This window comes from Carassius carassius, chromosome 32 (assembly GCF_963082965.1).
Source record: "Carassius carassius chromosome 32, fCarCar2.1, whole genome shotgun sequence".
Classification (NCBI taxonomy): Eukaryota; Metazoa; Chordata; class Actinopteri; order Cypriniformes; family Cyprinidae; genus Carassius; species Carassius carassius.
The window spans coordinates 13789292-13806393 of NC_081786.1; the positions used below are offsets into that span (position 1 = coordinate 13789292).

Sequence of the window (17102 nt, forward strand, 5' to 3'; positions counted from 1 at the left end):
TTAGTATCTACTATTAAGTGTTTTGTACTTTTTTTCTTAGAGTATGTTTACCAAGGCTGCATTTATTTGATGAGAAACACAGTAATAATGTAACGGTTATATTGTGAAATACGAATACAATTTAAAATAACAGTTTTCTGTTTTTATTTAAAAACGTAATTTATTTCTGTGATGGCAAAACTGTATTTTAAGCAGCCATTAATCCAATCTTCAGTGTAACACGATCCATCAGAAATCATTCTAATATGCAGATTTGATGGTCAAGAAACTTTTTATTATCATCAATTCTGGAAACAGTTGAGCTGCATAATATTTTTGCAGAATCTTTTTTTCATTATTCTCTGATGAACAGAAAGTTCAAAAGAACAGTATTTATTTGAAAAATGTTTTTTACTGTCACTTTTGATCAATTTAGTTCCTCCTTGCTAAATAAAAACATAAAAAATAAATTAATAACACCAGACCTTTTAAGTTTTTAGTTTATGTAAAATAAATCATAATATTGGGCTAAAATACAGGTGCATCTCAATAAATTAGAATGTTGTGGAAAAGTTACTTTATTTCAGTAATTCAACTCAAATTGTGAAACTCGTGTATTAAATAAATTCAGTGCACACAGACTGAAGTAGTCTAAGTCTTTGTTTTTTTTTTATTGTGATGATTTTGGCTCACATTTAACAAAAACCCACCAATTCTCAACAAATTAAAATATGGTGACATGCAAATCAGCTAATCAACTCAAAACACCTGCAAAGGTAAAAATGGTTAATGGGTACAGTGACTTTGTTTTTCAAGAAACACAATGGACCAACACCAGCAGATGACATTGCACCCCAAATCATCACAGACTCTGGAAACTTAACACTGGACTTCAAGCAACTTGGGCTATGAGCTTCTCCACCCTTCCAGACTCTAGGACCTTGGTTTCCAAATGAAATACAAAACTTGCTCTCATCTGAAAATAGGACTTTGAACCACTAGGCAACAGTCATGTTCTTCTCCTTAGCCCAGGAAGACACCTCTGACATTGTCTGTGGTTCAGGAGTGGCTTAACAAAAGCTAAACAACAACTGTAGCCAGTTGTGTGGTGGCTCTTGATGCCTTGACCCCAGCCTCAGTCCATTCCTTGTAAAGTTCACTCAAATTCTTGAATCGATTTTGCTTGACAATCCTCATAAGGCTGCAGTTCTCTCTGTTGGTTGTGCATCTTTTCCTTCCACTCAACTTTCTGTTAACATGCTTGGATACAGCACTCTGTGAACAGCCAGCTTCTTTGGCAATTAATGTTTATGGCTTATCCTCCTTCTGAAGGGTGTCAATGATTGTCTTCTGGACAATGGTCAGATTAGCAGTCATCCCCATGATTGTGTAGCCTAGAGAACCAAAGACTGAAAGACTATTTTGAAGGCTCAGGAAATCTTTGCAGGTGTTTTGAGTTGATTAGCTGATTGGCATGTCAGCATATTTTAATTTGAATTTAATTTGGTGGGTTTTTGTTAAATGGTGAGCCAAAATCGTCATAATTAAAAGAACCAAAGACTTGAACTACTTCAGTCTGTGTGCACTGAATTTATTTAATACACCAGTTTCACAATTTGAGTTGAATTACTGTAACAAACTTTTCCACGACATTCTAATTTATTGAGATGCACCTGTACACTGTGCACCTTCAACAGAGCATCCAAATTGGTCCAATATGATGGAAAAATAAGCTCTGTTTCTTTACTTCCTCAACAAACCAATGTTTTCTTCCAGCATATCCACCCCCTTCTCATCAAAAATAAGCATTTCTTCGACCGTTTCTCATCTACTCTCCATAAATGACCTCTGTCGGCCCCTCCCTCGTAGCTGACTGACAAACTGTAATGAGCCCCCCTCATTCAGGAGGGAGTGGGGTCGAGGTCACCCCCCGAGAGGCACGTGCCCATTGCTAACTGAACCCCATAAAGACAAAGGGGGAGGTCCTTAATTTAGAAGCAGTCTTTTCTTTTTGTCCCATTTGGTGGCTTGTGCACAAAATAGTGTTCATGTGAACTCAATAACCTTTGTTTTCAATGACAAAACAAAAGTGTGGCAGAGTAATTATGGAGATCCTGCAAACAGTTTGGGTACATAATTAGCTTCAGCATTGATGTTTAGCTTTTCAGGGCTAAATATACACAGCAAAAGTGTCAGTCACACCAAAAGCAGGTGGAACACTGGATGTAATGTTTACAGGCCTAGGAGAATCTAGATCAACCACTACGTTTGAAAGACACGATGAGCGCCTGCATCAGCCATCTTGTCTCTCCCCCGTGAAGCAAGCGATAATGCATCTCTCTGACGCAGCAGCTACATAAATACTGCAAATCAAGAAAAAAACATGACACGATAAAAGATGAAAGTGGCAAGACAGAAAAACGATGACAAAGGAGGAGAGAAACCCGCCCTCTTTCATTGTTAGCGGAACGAGGGAGAGCGGGATGGCAGAATGAAGAAAGTGACTAAGAGATAAAAAGCGGAGGGTAAGAATGAGGAGTCACTGCGGAAATGCTGATGGGATGATGTTGAGGGGGAGCAAGGGATGGAGGAGAGAAGAAGCCAGGGATGGGGGAGGAGAGGAGAACAGAGAAGATAAGATGTTGTTATCCTGTAGACAGAACGAGAGCCCTGGGGTCCGCTGGGAATAGGGAGGAAAAGAGGGGGGTCTTTCTTAAACAAGGAAGTAACAAACTGCTGAGGCGATCAAGCGTATGTGTATGCGCGTTTCTCTCGTGTGTGTGCCCGCACTGCACTTCTCCACTCTACAGTTTGCCACAGGCGATAGAATTGTTAAAATAGCTTCAGTCATTTCCTGTTCGTCAAATCCATCCAGGAACCCAATTTTCCCAACTCGTCTCACTCAACCCTCGGCTTCCTGTACTATCTTTGTCAACACAGCCAAAGATGAAGCACACACCCTATATTTTTAGAAAACAAACGTAGGGTATAGGGAAGCTACCACACATTTGCAATACCATGACCTAAAGACTTTGCCAGAGCAAGTGTTGCTGGGTATAAGGTGGGGGTACAAAGAGGAGAGTGCTGGGAGTGTTTGATTGGCTGTGGATGTTGCTATCCCAGCCCTGATAGGACGATTCGGAAATCATGCTGCTGAGAGCAGAACCCTTTGAACTGTGAGACAGCAGCTTAATACACAGGTCTCTGTGCACAACGGAAACAAGCGTGCATGTATGCAGCCTATGATACCTTACACACTTGCGGATTCATACTGTATTTACCCATTATTCAAAGCAATGACGAAAACACATGTGCACAGATTCATAGTTGATTCAGCGTGAGCGTTCCAGTACAGACAAATAGAATGTGCGTTAAGCATGCATGGATGAACAGCCTACAGAGACGTTCCCGATTCTTGGTAGCCAATCGCAGCGCAGCGGCCCGCGCTCTGCGCCCCACGCCAAAAAACACAATATGCTGCTTCTGTCACGCACATGGGACATGCTTTTCATCATGCTTCTCTACCCAAACTCCTGCAGGATCATGAAACACAACCTAAAAATTCCAACAAAACATATAAATCTTATCTGGTGCACATTTAAATGTCAATACATTCAGAAGACATGTTCTCACTTGATTCTATAAGAGTATGTGTGTGTTTTTTGGGTGATGGTCATGAAGGTCGACTATGTGTTTCTAAACTAAGGGGTTAGGGCCCACTTGGGATATATGAGGGCATTACAAAAGTGTGATTTTTTTTTTTTTTACCTAAAAAGTGAATCAAATCCTAGAAATTAATGTCCATTTTTTTATTATTGTAGTCAAGCTCTAAAGTATTTTATTTGGTAGAAGTTACTAAAACGATCTCATATCTAAACTAATACTTTTCAAAGAACCACCGCTTCAACAATACATTTCCAGACAATTACAGTCAGATTTAAAATTGTCTGTTCTGATCATTAAATCTGTTCTGAGCAACATCTCTTATTATACGTAATTTGTAGGCTTTTTGGGAGGACTATGATAGTTTTGTGCAGGAAAAGGTTATATTTTTAAACCTGTATGTTTGTTGTCCATCTATAATTTATCACAATAAAAGGCTGCAAGTTCTTGCTTGCAGTCTACACTAGTTTTTTAAACCTGGTCTATGTATACAAAAACTTTTTAAGATGAAGTGTCAAGTTAAAAATGCTTCAGCTTTAAAAAACGTGCCTTGAGACCTCTGCTTTGTTTTCCATTGTATTGCAATCTGTCTACCTGTTTTCTAACCCAAGAATGGATCTTATGCAAACACCCCCTAAGAAACACATCAGATCGGGTTGGATAGACATCATCCTAAGTCAGTCTAATTATAGAAAAATAGAAAAGGGATAGTTTATTTTTAAAAAATTATTGTATCATCATTTACTCAATCTCACATTATTCCAAAAATATTTTTTGTATTCTGTGACAAAATGAAAGTCAATATTGTTTGGACCCCAAATTTCTACAAAATATCTTCTTTTGTGTTCTGCAGAGTAAATGATGACAGACTTCATTTTTTCAGTGAACTACCACTCTAAGATCAGCTAGTCAATCAGTTGTTCAGATAACCTGTAGACTATTCAATTTTGAAAATATATATCTGCAGATACCTTGCATTCTTATAGCCAAAAGAAAACAGAGCAAGTTAGATGATGTTTGTTTAATCACATTTGAAGGCCATTCCTGACAACTAGCCCTGGCTCTAATGAGTAATTTTCTGCTCTTTACTTTCTGGGGCATTCTGGCTGACAGGATGACGGTGTCCCGGGCGACTTTTTAAAGTTCAGACACCTTCAGAACATGATGTGAATTAGAGAGCTGGCACAGAACCGAACACACAGGGTAATCATGTCAGCTCAAACTGATGATTTGACATGAAAGCTTTAAAGAAAACCACTCTGCCGTTCTTAAATCACGCTCTGACTCAGGTTTTAGGGGCGTGTCATCAACTGGCAGATATACAGACATGCATTACTGATCCCCAAAGGGAATTTGTACATGTTCCTGGAGGAAAACATACAAACAAGAAGTTGAAGTTACTGAATGAACCATAGACAGCATATGAAGTATTAAAGCAGAGACTGTAGTCCCACAGTCCAGCTGACGAAGGAGAGCTGAAGAGGGTGTGTGCGCTTCAGGTCCTCAGGGTCAAGCTTTATGAATGTTTCAGAGGAGTGTCTCTTCTTCTCTTCTCTCTCTGTTTCAGGGTGACTGAACACAGAGAGCCAAACAACAGCTTCAAGCTGCAGCCACACTGTTACATCAGACAAATAGATAGACTGACAGACTGACAGACAGACAGACATAAGGACACATAGATAGATGATAGATAGATAGACAGACAGACAGCTAGACAGACAGGCAAATTGAGAGACAGAAGTATAGATACGAGTACAGGCAGAGAGATAGACAAACAGTGTATAACATAAAGTGGGACAGAGCGACAGAGAGACAGATAAATAGATATAGACAGATAGATCGATTTCTCAAATTTTTCTTCTGTTTTTCTCAAGCTTAGTGCTGGATTGCAGGCAGACACCAAGGTTGATTTATTCTCAAATGAGGAACTGAAGGACAGCACAGACAGCAAATATCAGCGGTGTGTTCAGTATTGGTTCTGTTTCTAGTGGACTACTAGATAGTTGACGCTTGCACTGATGCACACACATACACGATGTCTCTTTTCCTCTCATGGCTGAATTGGTCTCAGACACATTAACATAGCCTGTCTGAGGCAGTTCCAATTCCTGCGAGATCATCCTGACCATCCAGCACACACACACACACACACACATGCATAGGGCAGCGTGAACACACAGATGCATCCATGTTTTACCCTCATGAGACCGTTTGCTTTTGGGCCACTGCACCTTGCACCCAGGGGTCTTTCTATGGACATCTGTGTGAGTGCATTTGTGTAGATGTGAGGGAATACGTGTGTTTGTTTACCTTGAGTGGGGTTATGGCTTTCCCAGAAGACTTTGAGAAGTTTCTCTAAGCTGACGTCTTTAGGAGAGAAGACCACTCGCACTACTTCCGTGTGCCCTGTTAAACCTGGAGAGAACAGCACAAAAAGAATTAGATTAGATTAGATCATTCACAAATAGAGCTATGCAAATGATCTTTGATTTTGCAGCATACTTTAAACTCAGATATTAGAAAAGGAATTTTAATTTTAAGAGGATTTTAATGAATCTTTTACTCCGATATTAAGTTGTTGTTCAAATATTGTACATATATTAATTATTATTAGCAATATTAACAACCTCATGAATGTATCAATAGCAACACATACACTTTTATTTAGCAATGATGCATTAAATTGATTAGAAAATGACCGTTAAGACGTATATATTGTTACAAAAAAAATTTATTTCAAAGAAATGCTGTTCTTTTGAACTTTCTATTCATCAAAGAATATTACAAAATGATTAATACATGTTTTTTGATCAATAAACAGCATATAACAATGATTTCTGAACGATCATGACACACTAAAGACTGGTATAATCATGGTTGCTGGAAATTCAATAAAATCTAATCAAATAGAGAACAATTGTTTTTAATTGTAATAATATTTCACAATATTACGTTTTACTGTATTTTTGATCAACTAAATGTAGACTTCATGAATGTAAGAGACTTCTGTCAAAAACAAAACTGTCTTTTGTACTGTAGTTGAAGTGAATGTGTTTGTCTGTTTCATGTGGCTACGATGAAGATAAACTTCTCTTATCCAACTTTACGAGGTGTATCCTGGGATTATGTTAAACCATACTGGAGCAGGCAGGCCCACAAAGGCTTAAACATTTAAAATGGTTTTGTAAAGAAATTTAGGAAAGATGTCAGCCACAAAACGCAGGCACAATTAAAAATTATATACAAAACTGTATTTAAGCATTTAAGCATAAAGTTTAAGAAGGTTTTCAGATCATAAGAACCATTCTGTAAAATCTGTCAAAGACAAAACCTTTCATAAGCAATTGTGTAAATCTGTACCCTACTCTTACAAATAACAAAGCCTGACTACATATTAACCCCAACACTCAACGCAATTCTGACAGCCGCAAGTCTTCTCCACACTACACACTTAAAAGAGCCTGTGTGTGTGTTTGGAGAGATCAAACCCTCTGAGCTGCAGTCAGAAGATCCTTCTCACTGGGACCAGTTCAGAAACTGCAACATCACAGCTGCATCCCTCCCTCCATCTCATCTCTTCTGAACTGTCTAGCTACAAGTAGGTCATACAGAGGAAGGGGGGGAAGGGCTGCGGATCTGGGAGAGAGCAGTGCACTCTGGGTAGTTCACTGCAGATGAAGGGAATGTTTTGGTGAAGGCTGCAGCGAAGCACTAATCTGGGTACAATGAAGCTGCTGCTGCTCTAGTGTGTGTGACTTAAGGTTGGGAAAAGTGCCATCAGAGACCTCTTCGATATGGGAGATGAACAAGCATGTAGCAGCGAAAAGGAAAAATTGATTTGGGCATGTGTCTACATGCATATGTCTATTTGAATGGCTGTGTTTGTGTGGCTGGAACTAACCTGAACACACTTCATGGTAGGTAGGGTTAGGTGTGAAGCCTCCAGAGTAGCCCACTTGAGTAGAGAACACGCCAGGAATCCTCCAGAAGCGCCTCTCTGCTCCCCAAAAACAGCCCATTCCTGAATATAAATGGGACAGAGACATCAAATAGCGATAATAATAGGACAATTTTAATCTTTTGCAGATAAATCACTGAGCACAGACAGACTTTTTAACAAAATTTCCTTTTTGCTTCTTCCACAAAGGCCTTCCTAACTACGTCAGTTTGACATCTTTAATGCTTCTGCTGATTATTATAGTTTTACATACTAAAAAAAATCTATTTCAGACACTGTTGATACTCTGTGATCCTATCAAAACAAAAGCTTTTGCCCAAAACTCACGCAAAACAAGACAGACCCACAGTTTGCAAAGTCGTAGCCTAATGGTTAGAGATTCGGACTCGTAATCCATTCCAATGGTTGCGAGTTTGAGTCTCGGGGCGGTAGGAATTGCAGAGCGTGAATTCTGAAGTATAGGTCACCATACTTGGCTGTATGTCACATCACTTAAGTTGTTTACATCAGTTGCTTTTTGAATATTCCTTTGATGTTCCCACATGACACAATCCAACGTACACTCCAGAATTTTACAAATCAACATATAGTTTGTATTTGTTATGGAGCCATATACAGTTTGGGGTGTTTCATTTTCAATTTTACCAAAGCGTCAAGTGCAGTTAATTATTTGTCATGTTATATGTACAAACAGACAAGACCGTGGTTGAAGCCATGCTCTTTTGTTTGCAATCAAATGGTTGACCACTGCCGTGTGTGTATCCTGTTGCAAAATGCAGCAAAAGGTCCTTCACAATGGTATGTGATTTAGGTGTGTACGTCTATACTGCACTTCAATAGTGCGACCACAGTTCTGTGGTTCTGGGTTCTGTGCCTTGCTCAAGGGCACCCCAGTCGTGGTATTGCCGGCCCGAGACTCGAATCCACAACCTTAGGGTTAGGAGTCAAACTCTCTAACCTTTAGACCACGACCCCCCCCCCCCAATCATAATATTGTTTTATTCTGAATAAGGTAAAAAAAAAAATTGATAACTGATATTCATGTTAAAGTAGTCATTGACATTTCAACTGATTCATTTTTGTTTGGCACTTGAAAACAAGAAGTCAAGAGGAGAGATGGAGAAATTAGAGTGGAACAGGCTGGACTTCAACCCCGGGTCTCTCTCCCATGTGCCACCACTCAGACACAAGTGGTACTTTAGGAAGCAATAGGCTAATTGTACCTAAGAAAGTCTGGAATATGATCCTTTCCAAACTCACCAAACATGATCATCTCCATGCCATCAGGAAATGGCTCCACTGTGGGGTTCCCATTTGCGGCGTGCTTTGCTGCAGAAACAGAGAAAGACAGCAATATAAATATTCTGTAATATTGGGGTGTACGTATGCACGAGGTGGCGCTGTTCCAGATGGTGGGACTGTCAGACCGGGTTCTGTGGCGAGGATTACTGCAGATTTGCCTGGTCTGCTCAGGCTAAGCTGAATCAGTGCTGCTGTTTCTGCAGTGGGAGACACTTAGCAGATTACACTGCTGAACTTCCCCCACCCCACCCAACACACACACACACACACACACACACACACCTCTAAACCATCCCGAGAAGGTCACAAACCACAAGTGATGCAAATGCATCAGAAGGAAACAACATCAGCTCTCTGAAAGCCCTGTGGAACAACCTGCAGTGCATTAGGCCACAAGGGCGAAAAAGGATGGACAAACCAAATGTTTCGCAAGTTATATGGATGATGATGGCCAACTGTGCCATACTGGAATTAGAGCAGCAAAGAGGAAGAGAAAAGGGGCACAGATGTGGGGAGGATTAGAGCTAAGAAGACTGAAGTGATTTGCCACCTAAATCTCCAGGCCGCAAAGAATAGTGGTTTACACACAGTGCACTAATATTAGCATATGGATGAAGAAATGTGTCATGGCCCCACACACAAACCCACACAATAATGCATTTAGGGCAATCTACACTTCATTCCCCCTTTAATCTCCCCAAAGTTTAAACTATATACGATAAAGACCTTAATACTGAGAATCTGTCCATTACCAATTGGAATAAGCTTGGCCTGAAAGTTAGACTAGCGTAGGAAAGTTTTAACTTTGGCACATAACATATCGTGCACTACTTGTGCTTTAGATAAGAATGGACTTTAAATCTTGTGGGCTTTCTAAGGAGAGGTGTGCTATTACTTTTCTAATCAATTAGTAATTAGACTTTTTTTTCTTGACTGGCATAAATGGACTCACACTGAAGGAGGGACATGAGCCATATCTAGAAACTAGGATATAATAGAGATTTGGAGATGGGCACTTTTGACTTCGCAATCAAGAACCCAGAACACTGTAACAGTAGCATTTTGCAAGGGCAAGCATATCTCATTTTGTTCAGTATATATAAAAATAGAATCTATGGATATACAAAATCTACTATTCGGTTGGTTGGTTGTATAAATCACTAGTCGACTAAATGGAGTTCCTGAATAACTGGGCTGGGTTTGGGATCAGATACTTTATTTGTTATTCGTTCCTATTAAAATACATTTAAAAAAGCCTTTTAAAATAAATTGAGCTAAAATTCATTCTGTTTACATCATATATATTTATCTGGCATTAAGATAAAATACAAGTGTACAAGGCATCTAAACTGTTTTTATAGTTTAGATGTTCATGTAGTCAAATATGTTAGAACAGATGCACAAGACTTGTTTAAATTCAGAAACACAAGGACTGCTTCTTAACTCATTTCATTTGCTTCCTTTCCCAATCGCATAACATGGGTTTGTTCAGTCACCAGTATTTGTGATGTAGAGTGTGAAGAAATAAGAGGGAAGTGTCTCAATAAATCCAAAACAGCACTGGTCACAAGAGGTGCATTTTAAACCGTTAAAAACAGTTTAGGCCTCGGCTGACCATTTGTGATCACTGAAATAACATCTTAATACCAGGTGAAAACGAGGCCAGTGTCTTAAAAATGCTAAATTTGTGACAAGACACTCAAGTAAAAAAAGCACAGTTAGGTGTGACGCAATGGACAAAGACGTATTGCTGTCTGTTACAACAGTGCTTTAAAGGAACTTTAAATAAGGAAAAACTCCCTGAGAGGGTTTTTATTGTGCAGTTAACAGCTAAAGCGCAGCATGCTAACTCAAATAAAATATACATACACCAATCTCACTAGCCACATGTCAGACAGGTTGAATCACAGAATTGTATTATTCACAGGCACTGTGAATAGTAAGCCAGTAAGAATTAAAGCACAAAGTGCATTTGGATTCATTTGCGAAACTTGTTTAACCTGTGTAACCTGTTTTCCACATTTAACAACAAGAATGCTGCTTAACATACAAGGAAATGAGATGACAAGCAAATAACTAAGAGACAAAGACAAGCAGTCAGGCAAAAGCCATGCAACCAAATCAAGATTAAAAAAGAGCAGCTTGTTTTGTCACCTAGACAAGCAAAGCTTTCTTTATTCTGGTCGGGGTGAGGACTTGTGCATCACACACACATACACACCTTTGAAGTCACATTTGCCAAATCTCACAATGTTCGAAAAGACCACCTGGCACTGACCTGCCAGCCAAGCATACAATTATGCCATTTCTAATTTCTGCGAGGGAGGATCTGAAAAGAAAAGGGGAACCAACACATTTTCCAAATAAAGGAGGTGAGAAATGGAGGACAAATGAATATTCGAAGTGAGTGATGAAGACAGGAATGGGCAGAGGAATAAAAGAGAGGGATGCGCAACAGATTAGAGCAGCGGAAATATGGAGCTGCACATTTTTTCTTTCATTCCTTCATGCCTTTTGGCAGCAGATGAACACAAAGCCGCTCCATCCAGGGAAGAGTGAAAAAAAAAAAAATGTAACATAACAAACTGGAATAAAGTGATGCTGGCCAAGAACACGCCAACAAAACCAACATCCACAAAAGCTCTGGCACCACAAACCTAGTGTTTTCTCTCTTTCACTAACTCACCAACCTCCACCTTCCCATAATGCCTCTCTCTCTCTCTCTCTCTCTCTCTCTCTCTTCCTGTTCTATCTGTATCTCTCTCTCACACACTCACACACCAACCACAGCAGTGGGTATTTCTCCTGAGGAGCTCTGGCATGGGTTCAGGAGGTGCCAGTCTGCCTCCTTTAACAGTGCCCTGTGACTGTGCCAAAAGACGCCTTCGCCAACACCACAACACCTTACAAACCGCTCTGCCGATAAAAGGACAGTGAAGACAAAAGGGAAAAAAGAAAGTGAGGCAAAGGAAGGCGGGTGAGCTTGACAAAGAACCAAAAGAGGACTTTTTATGGAGCGCCGAGATTGGTAAAATGACTTTTCTTCTCCGAAACCTCAGCTAAAATGGACCTAATTTGGGGTGAATTGTGTTCCGGCAAACAGAAGAAAAAGCAATAGCCTTGATAAATATCAGAAAGCGCACAGAATCGCAACACTATTGCATGTTTTCTCTGCTAATTTAATTGGAAGTCTGCCTGTCCATCATGATGGCACTGGAATGAGCCTTCACAATCCCTCAATACAACAACTTTCTCATGACCCAAGGACCTGATGTTAACCTGGACTATTACAGCATGTGTTTCTGTTGTCAAAGTTGCCAGTGCTTTTTAAGATTTGAGGATTTCACAATGCTAAAATTTACCCTCTATAATATGGGTATATGAATCAATTGTAATGCTGGTTGGATGCATATCACTGGTGTTGGGTTCAGACAACTCAGAGTTACCAGAGATTCAGTAGAGAATCTAGAATGGTCAAACTCTTTGGAACCAATTGGAAATGATTTCACTATTTGTAATCCGATTATAAACACACCTAGCAGGGTGAAATATTGATTCAAATGATTCCATAACCACCTAACCATATTGTCTTGAAGGTAAGACCGTCTCTTGCTTCAAGCGGTACTATATAAACAAAACTACTGTAAAGAAAAGGTCTAAACTGCATGTAGGCCTACCTGCTGTGTTTATCACTCTGAATATGAAAGAAAAACTAATCAATCTCAGTATGAAAGTGTCTTAAACCAACCAGTCTTCACGTTCTGGTTAAACATTGCACATTCAAGGCCATTTCTGTTGGACTGCACCAACACCACCTCATGCTGGGTCAACTTAAATCAGCTGAGACACTGGAGTCACCGACAAGTTCAAGTGCCTTATGTCCCCTGGAGGCGACTGCTGATGCATTCATACCATACTTTCTATTCAAACCTGTCTCCAAGCAACCATTTCCGGTTGCTATGGTGAAGGATGCCCCCCTTCATTGCTACAGTTTGCAAGATAGTGCACGTAATCGGTGGAACACCTCCAGCATTCTGATGCCCGAGACAAAACATAAGCTAACGGATACAGTTGTGGAAAAACAGTATTTTCAGGCCCTAAGCAAACAAATGTCAACTTTCTGAATGGTTTGATGATGTAAAAAAATGAGTTTAATACAATAGCTGTATAAAAATGTTCACAGCCGCACAAATGAACATGGCTTTGATTAGCATGACAAACCAAATGGGTCCATAATATAGAATTGTTCTTAAAATAGTAAAAAGGCCAGTAGTATATTTTAATCTTTGGAATCTAGGGTACTAACTCGTTACAGTTACGGTTACAATCTCAGGTATGGGAAGCTCAGGATCTGGAGAGCTACTTTGATTACAGTTTTACTTGTCACCACTGTGCACTTGAGCAAAGTTCTTAACTACAGCCTGTTCATGGCGGTCTGAGCCTCCTATGTGTGTATTCTATGTAGCTTAGGATAAAAAGCATCTGATAAATACTTCTGTGCAGAGGGTGATGAAAAACCAATAGCAGTCACCCAGTCACTCTTTACAGAACTTTTTCTTCTACAAGGTCAGATGAAATTGCTCTTTAAATGGCAACGAGGTAGAATGTGCATCATTTCACAGGTATACACAGAATGAAGGAATAATTTCCCAAAATAAGGATTTGAATCCCAAGTAATGCTAATGAAACAGACAAGTCTGACAAGGCAGAATATAACTAAAATTATACACATGCAGAAACTAGGAATTTCATTTTTCTATTAAGATATATGTATATTTTGTTAAGGAAAAATATTTGAAATGTATCGTCATAATTATCGATATCAGCTGCAACATTTTTTTGGCCATAACGCCCAGCGCTAATTAAATCCTAAACATGTATTTTTCCATTAAATATCTAGCTTTCCTCAAGTTTCTCTGCTCTCATACTAAAATACTAAAAAAGTAAAAGTAAAAATAAACAGATCTGAAAGAGATGTGCATGTAAATGCTCTGCACAAAACATCAACATCTAATGAAATACATCACATTTTAATAGACTGCTAATAAAGACATTTAAAAAAAGAGGCGTGACTGTGGCAATGACATCAGTACATTTTCTCAGGCAGTTCTAGGCCCGAAACTGTGCCAGCATGGCAACAGCAGGTAAGGCTTGATCATCCTCCCCAAAACTCTGTTCCACCCCCCATGGATGCAGAGGCCCGGAAGCTTCCGCCATGCCGTGACAGCGAGCTGCTTCGACAGAAGGGCCGGGAATGCGTGACGGGGGCGGAGCTTTCATGCGTATAATGCACAGATGGGCCTCTGGACACTGCTAGGGCACCAGAACTCCCAGGATGCCCCAGGCCAGCAAAACTGTCATGGTTATATCTGAAAGCACAGAATCACCTGGTTGTTTGCTGGTGATTACATACATTCATTTATTTAAGGTAGGGAACACCACAACTATTTTTGGAATAAGGGCAGGGAGTGCCTAGTAGCCAACTGGGCCTAGTGTTACTCTAAAAAGACAAGAATTCAGTCCTGCCAAGTAAGCCAAGAACTGATGCATTTTTTATGACCACCCAAAAGAGGTCATTTAAAAAAAATTAAACAAAATCACAACAAATATGAGTTATGTACAAAATTAATACTGATAGCGAAGTCGTTTTTGAGTTTTGCCCACCCTGTTACATCATTATAATTACATGTAAATAATAAATTTACGTTGTATTAAATTACTGTTAATTTGTTTTGTTTTTTTCACTGTTATGGCATTCGTATGAAACAGGCAAATTATATTAACTTTAATTAAAAAACATTATAATGTTGTATCAAATAAAATTGAGTGATACATACCAGTTAACCAAACTATTGACAATTATTATAAGTTTACTAGGCGTTCATGCAATTTGTCAAATTTGTTCTGTTTTGACAAGAAAGCTTCAAAGCCAAAAACTCACCATATTGTAGAAATGACCCCCATCTCGTCTCATCAAATCAATTATACAAAACTACAGAGCTTTTAAAGCCTCTTATAGTGTATGAATGAGGTTTTATATTTATTTATTATGATATTAATAACTACAAGTGTGTCGTTTTTGCCGGTATTCCGGTTACCATGGTTTTTGTTTGAATGCGGAAGTTGCCGTCTATTCAACTGTCCTGATGTCCCGGATGTAATGTGGCATACGAGTTTATTCATTGAGAAACGCACGAGTGTTAAATCAAGCTGCTTTAACATCAGTGTCCCTTGACATTTCACGAGAGACGGAATTTACCTGCCACGACCATTTTCTCCTCCCTGCCCTTCAGAGAGCGCTCTTTGGTGGGCAAAACGCTCTTGTTTGCCATACTGAGCTGAGCGACTGTCACGCGCAGACCGAGCTGCAGGACGATGAGGATGACGATGATGATGATGATGGCCGCGTGCGCTGCCGCTTGCAGAAATAAACATGTCCGCGCGAGCGCCATGGAGCTGGAGGAGGAGTGAGGGGACGGCCTCGCCCACCTCATGAATATTCATCAAGTGCTGGGGGACTTCGCCAGCTGAATATTAACTAGCCAGAGGTTAATGTGACTTTGCCACAAAAGCTTCCCGTGCGGTATGTGCGGGTAAGAAATTAAATTAAAATAAATATCCACATTAAGATAGCAGTTCGGCATGCAAATGAGTTTCCAGCATCCCCGTCCCTACAGCAAAACTGAGCATCTGTGTGCTGTCGTAGAGAAGCGCGACTGCATACATTAAAATTAGCATCTGGAATCCATTCATCATGATTATTGCTATTTCTATGCATGTAAATACTTGCATTATTTCCTTCCATTGCAGTGCTGGCTTTATTCAGAGTCACAATAAAGGCACTGCCTCTAAACCCTGTCAAAAAGAATGCTTTGCCTTGCTTTAATGTTGAATTCCTCATTTAATTTATGATACCGCCATAAAAAAGCTGAAATTGTGTCAGTTCAGGTAATTATCCAACATTAAATTCACTGTATATGTACTGATGCTGTGCTTCACACTTCAAGTCAAATCTATTTCGCTGCACTGAAATATTAAACAAGGTTAACATGTAGACCACCAGTGACCCACAGAATCCGATAAACTTTAAGATTTGTAGCTCATGTCAGCGAGTGTGGCTTTTCTTTTCTGTGTTTGAATTGCAGATACTCCTCAACAGTGCTCTGTTCATTTCAACCATATTTTAAGAAAGATAGATACATACATGAATTGTGTAAGCATTGCATCATGAGCATTTGAAAAAAAGAGAGGAATTATTCATGTTTTTAAAAGCAAATATACATTACACCATACCTGTTTAGACTAGAAGGATGAAAGAAAGACAAAAAGCTGGCTTTGTGTTGCTGTTGTAATTTATTTTCACTTTTAAAATTGCAGCCTCTTATCTGAGAAAAGGAGTAGTCACCTATAGAGGTGTTAAGGGCAGAAAGAGAGGCTTTGAAATTGCTTTGCAAATGAGATATAATTACCAAATGCATGCTGAGCAGCAGTGTAAACAAAACCCGAGGAGGAAATCACTGGTTCATAGAAGCTTTGAGATGCTGTGAAACAAATATACTAATGCTTAAATACTAAGAGAGGTGAAATGTGTGGTGGTGGTGTATATATATATATATATATATATATATATATATATATATATATATATATATATATATATATATATATATATATATATATATATATATATATATATATATATATATATATATATATATATATATATATATATATATTATACACTCACCAGCCACTTTATTAGGTACACTTGTTCAATTGCTTGGTAACACAGATGACTAATTAGCCAATCACATGGCAGCAACTCAGTGCAGGCATCTCGATGTGGTGAAGACGACTTGCTGAAGTTCAAACCAAGCATCAGAATGAGGAAGAAAAGGGATTTAAGTGACTTTGAACATGGAATGGTTGTTGGTGCCAGACAGCTGGTCTTAGTATTTCAAAAACTGCTGATCTACTGGGATTTTCACACATAAGCATCTCTAGGGTTTAAAAAGAATGGTCAGAAAAAGAGAAAATATCCAGTCAGCAACAGTTGTGTGGACGAAAATGCCTTGTTGATGTCAGAGGTCAGAGGAGAATGGGCAGACTGGTTAGAGATGATAGAAAGTCAACAATGACTCAAATAACCACTCGTTACAACCAAGGTATGCAGAATACCATCTCTGAACACACAACACGT

The 17102-nt window shown here is 39.3% G+C and overlaps 1 protein-coding gene across 2 annotated transcripts in view; it reads right to left on the bottom strand.

Moving 5' to 3' along the window:
* The window catches only part of LOC132112775 (peptide methionine sulfoxide reductase MsrA-like), a 30516-nt gene extending 14500 nt beyond the window's left edge, over positions 1–16016 (bottom strand). Inside the window, exons 1-5 of one of the 2 annotated variants that reach the window (XM_059520434.1) lie at positions 15904–16016; positions 15162–15778; positions 8861–8929; positions 7544–7663; positions 5953–6057 (exon numbers count right to left, since the gene is read on the bottom strand). In XM_059520434.1, coding sequence (XP_059376417.1) covers positions 5953–6057; positions 7544–7663; positions 8861–8929; positions 15162–15396 — 529 coding nt within the window. In that variant the 5' untranslated portion in view covers positions 15397–15778; positions 15904–16016. Of the gene's footprint in view, positions 1–5952; positions 6058–7543; positions 7664–8860; positions 8930–15161; positions 15779–15903 lie in introns of those variants that run through there. The other variant, XM_059520433.1, reaches the window with a different exon arrangement.
* Positions 16017–17102: the final 1086 nt, after the last annotated feature.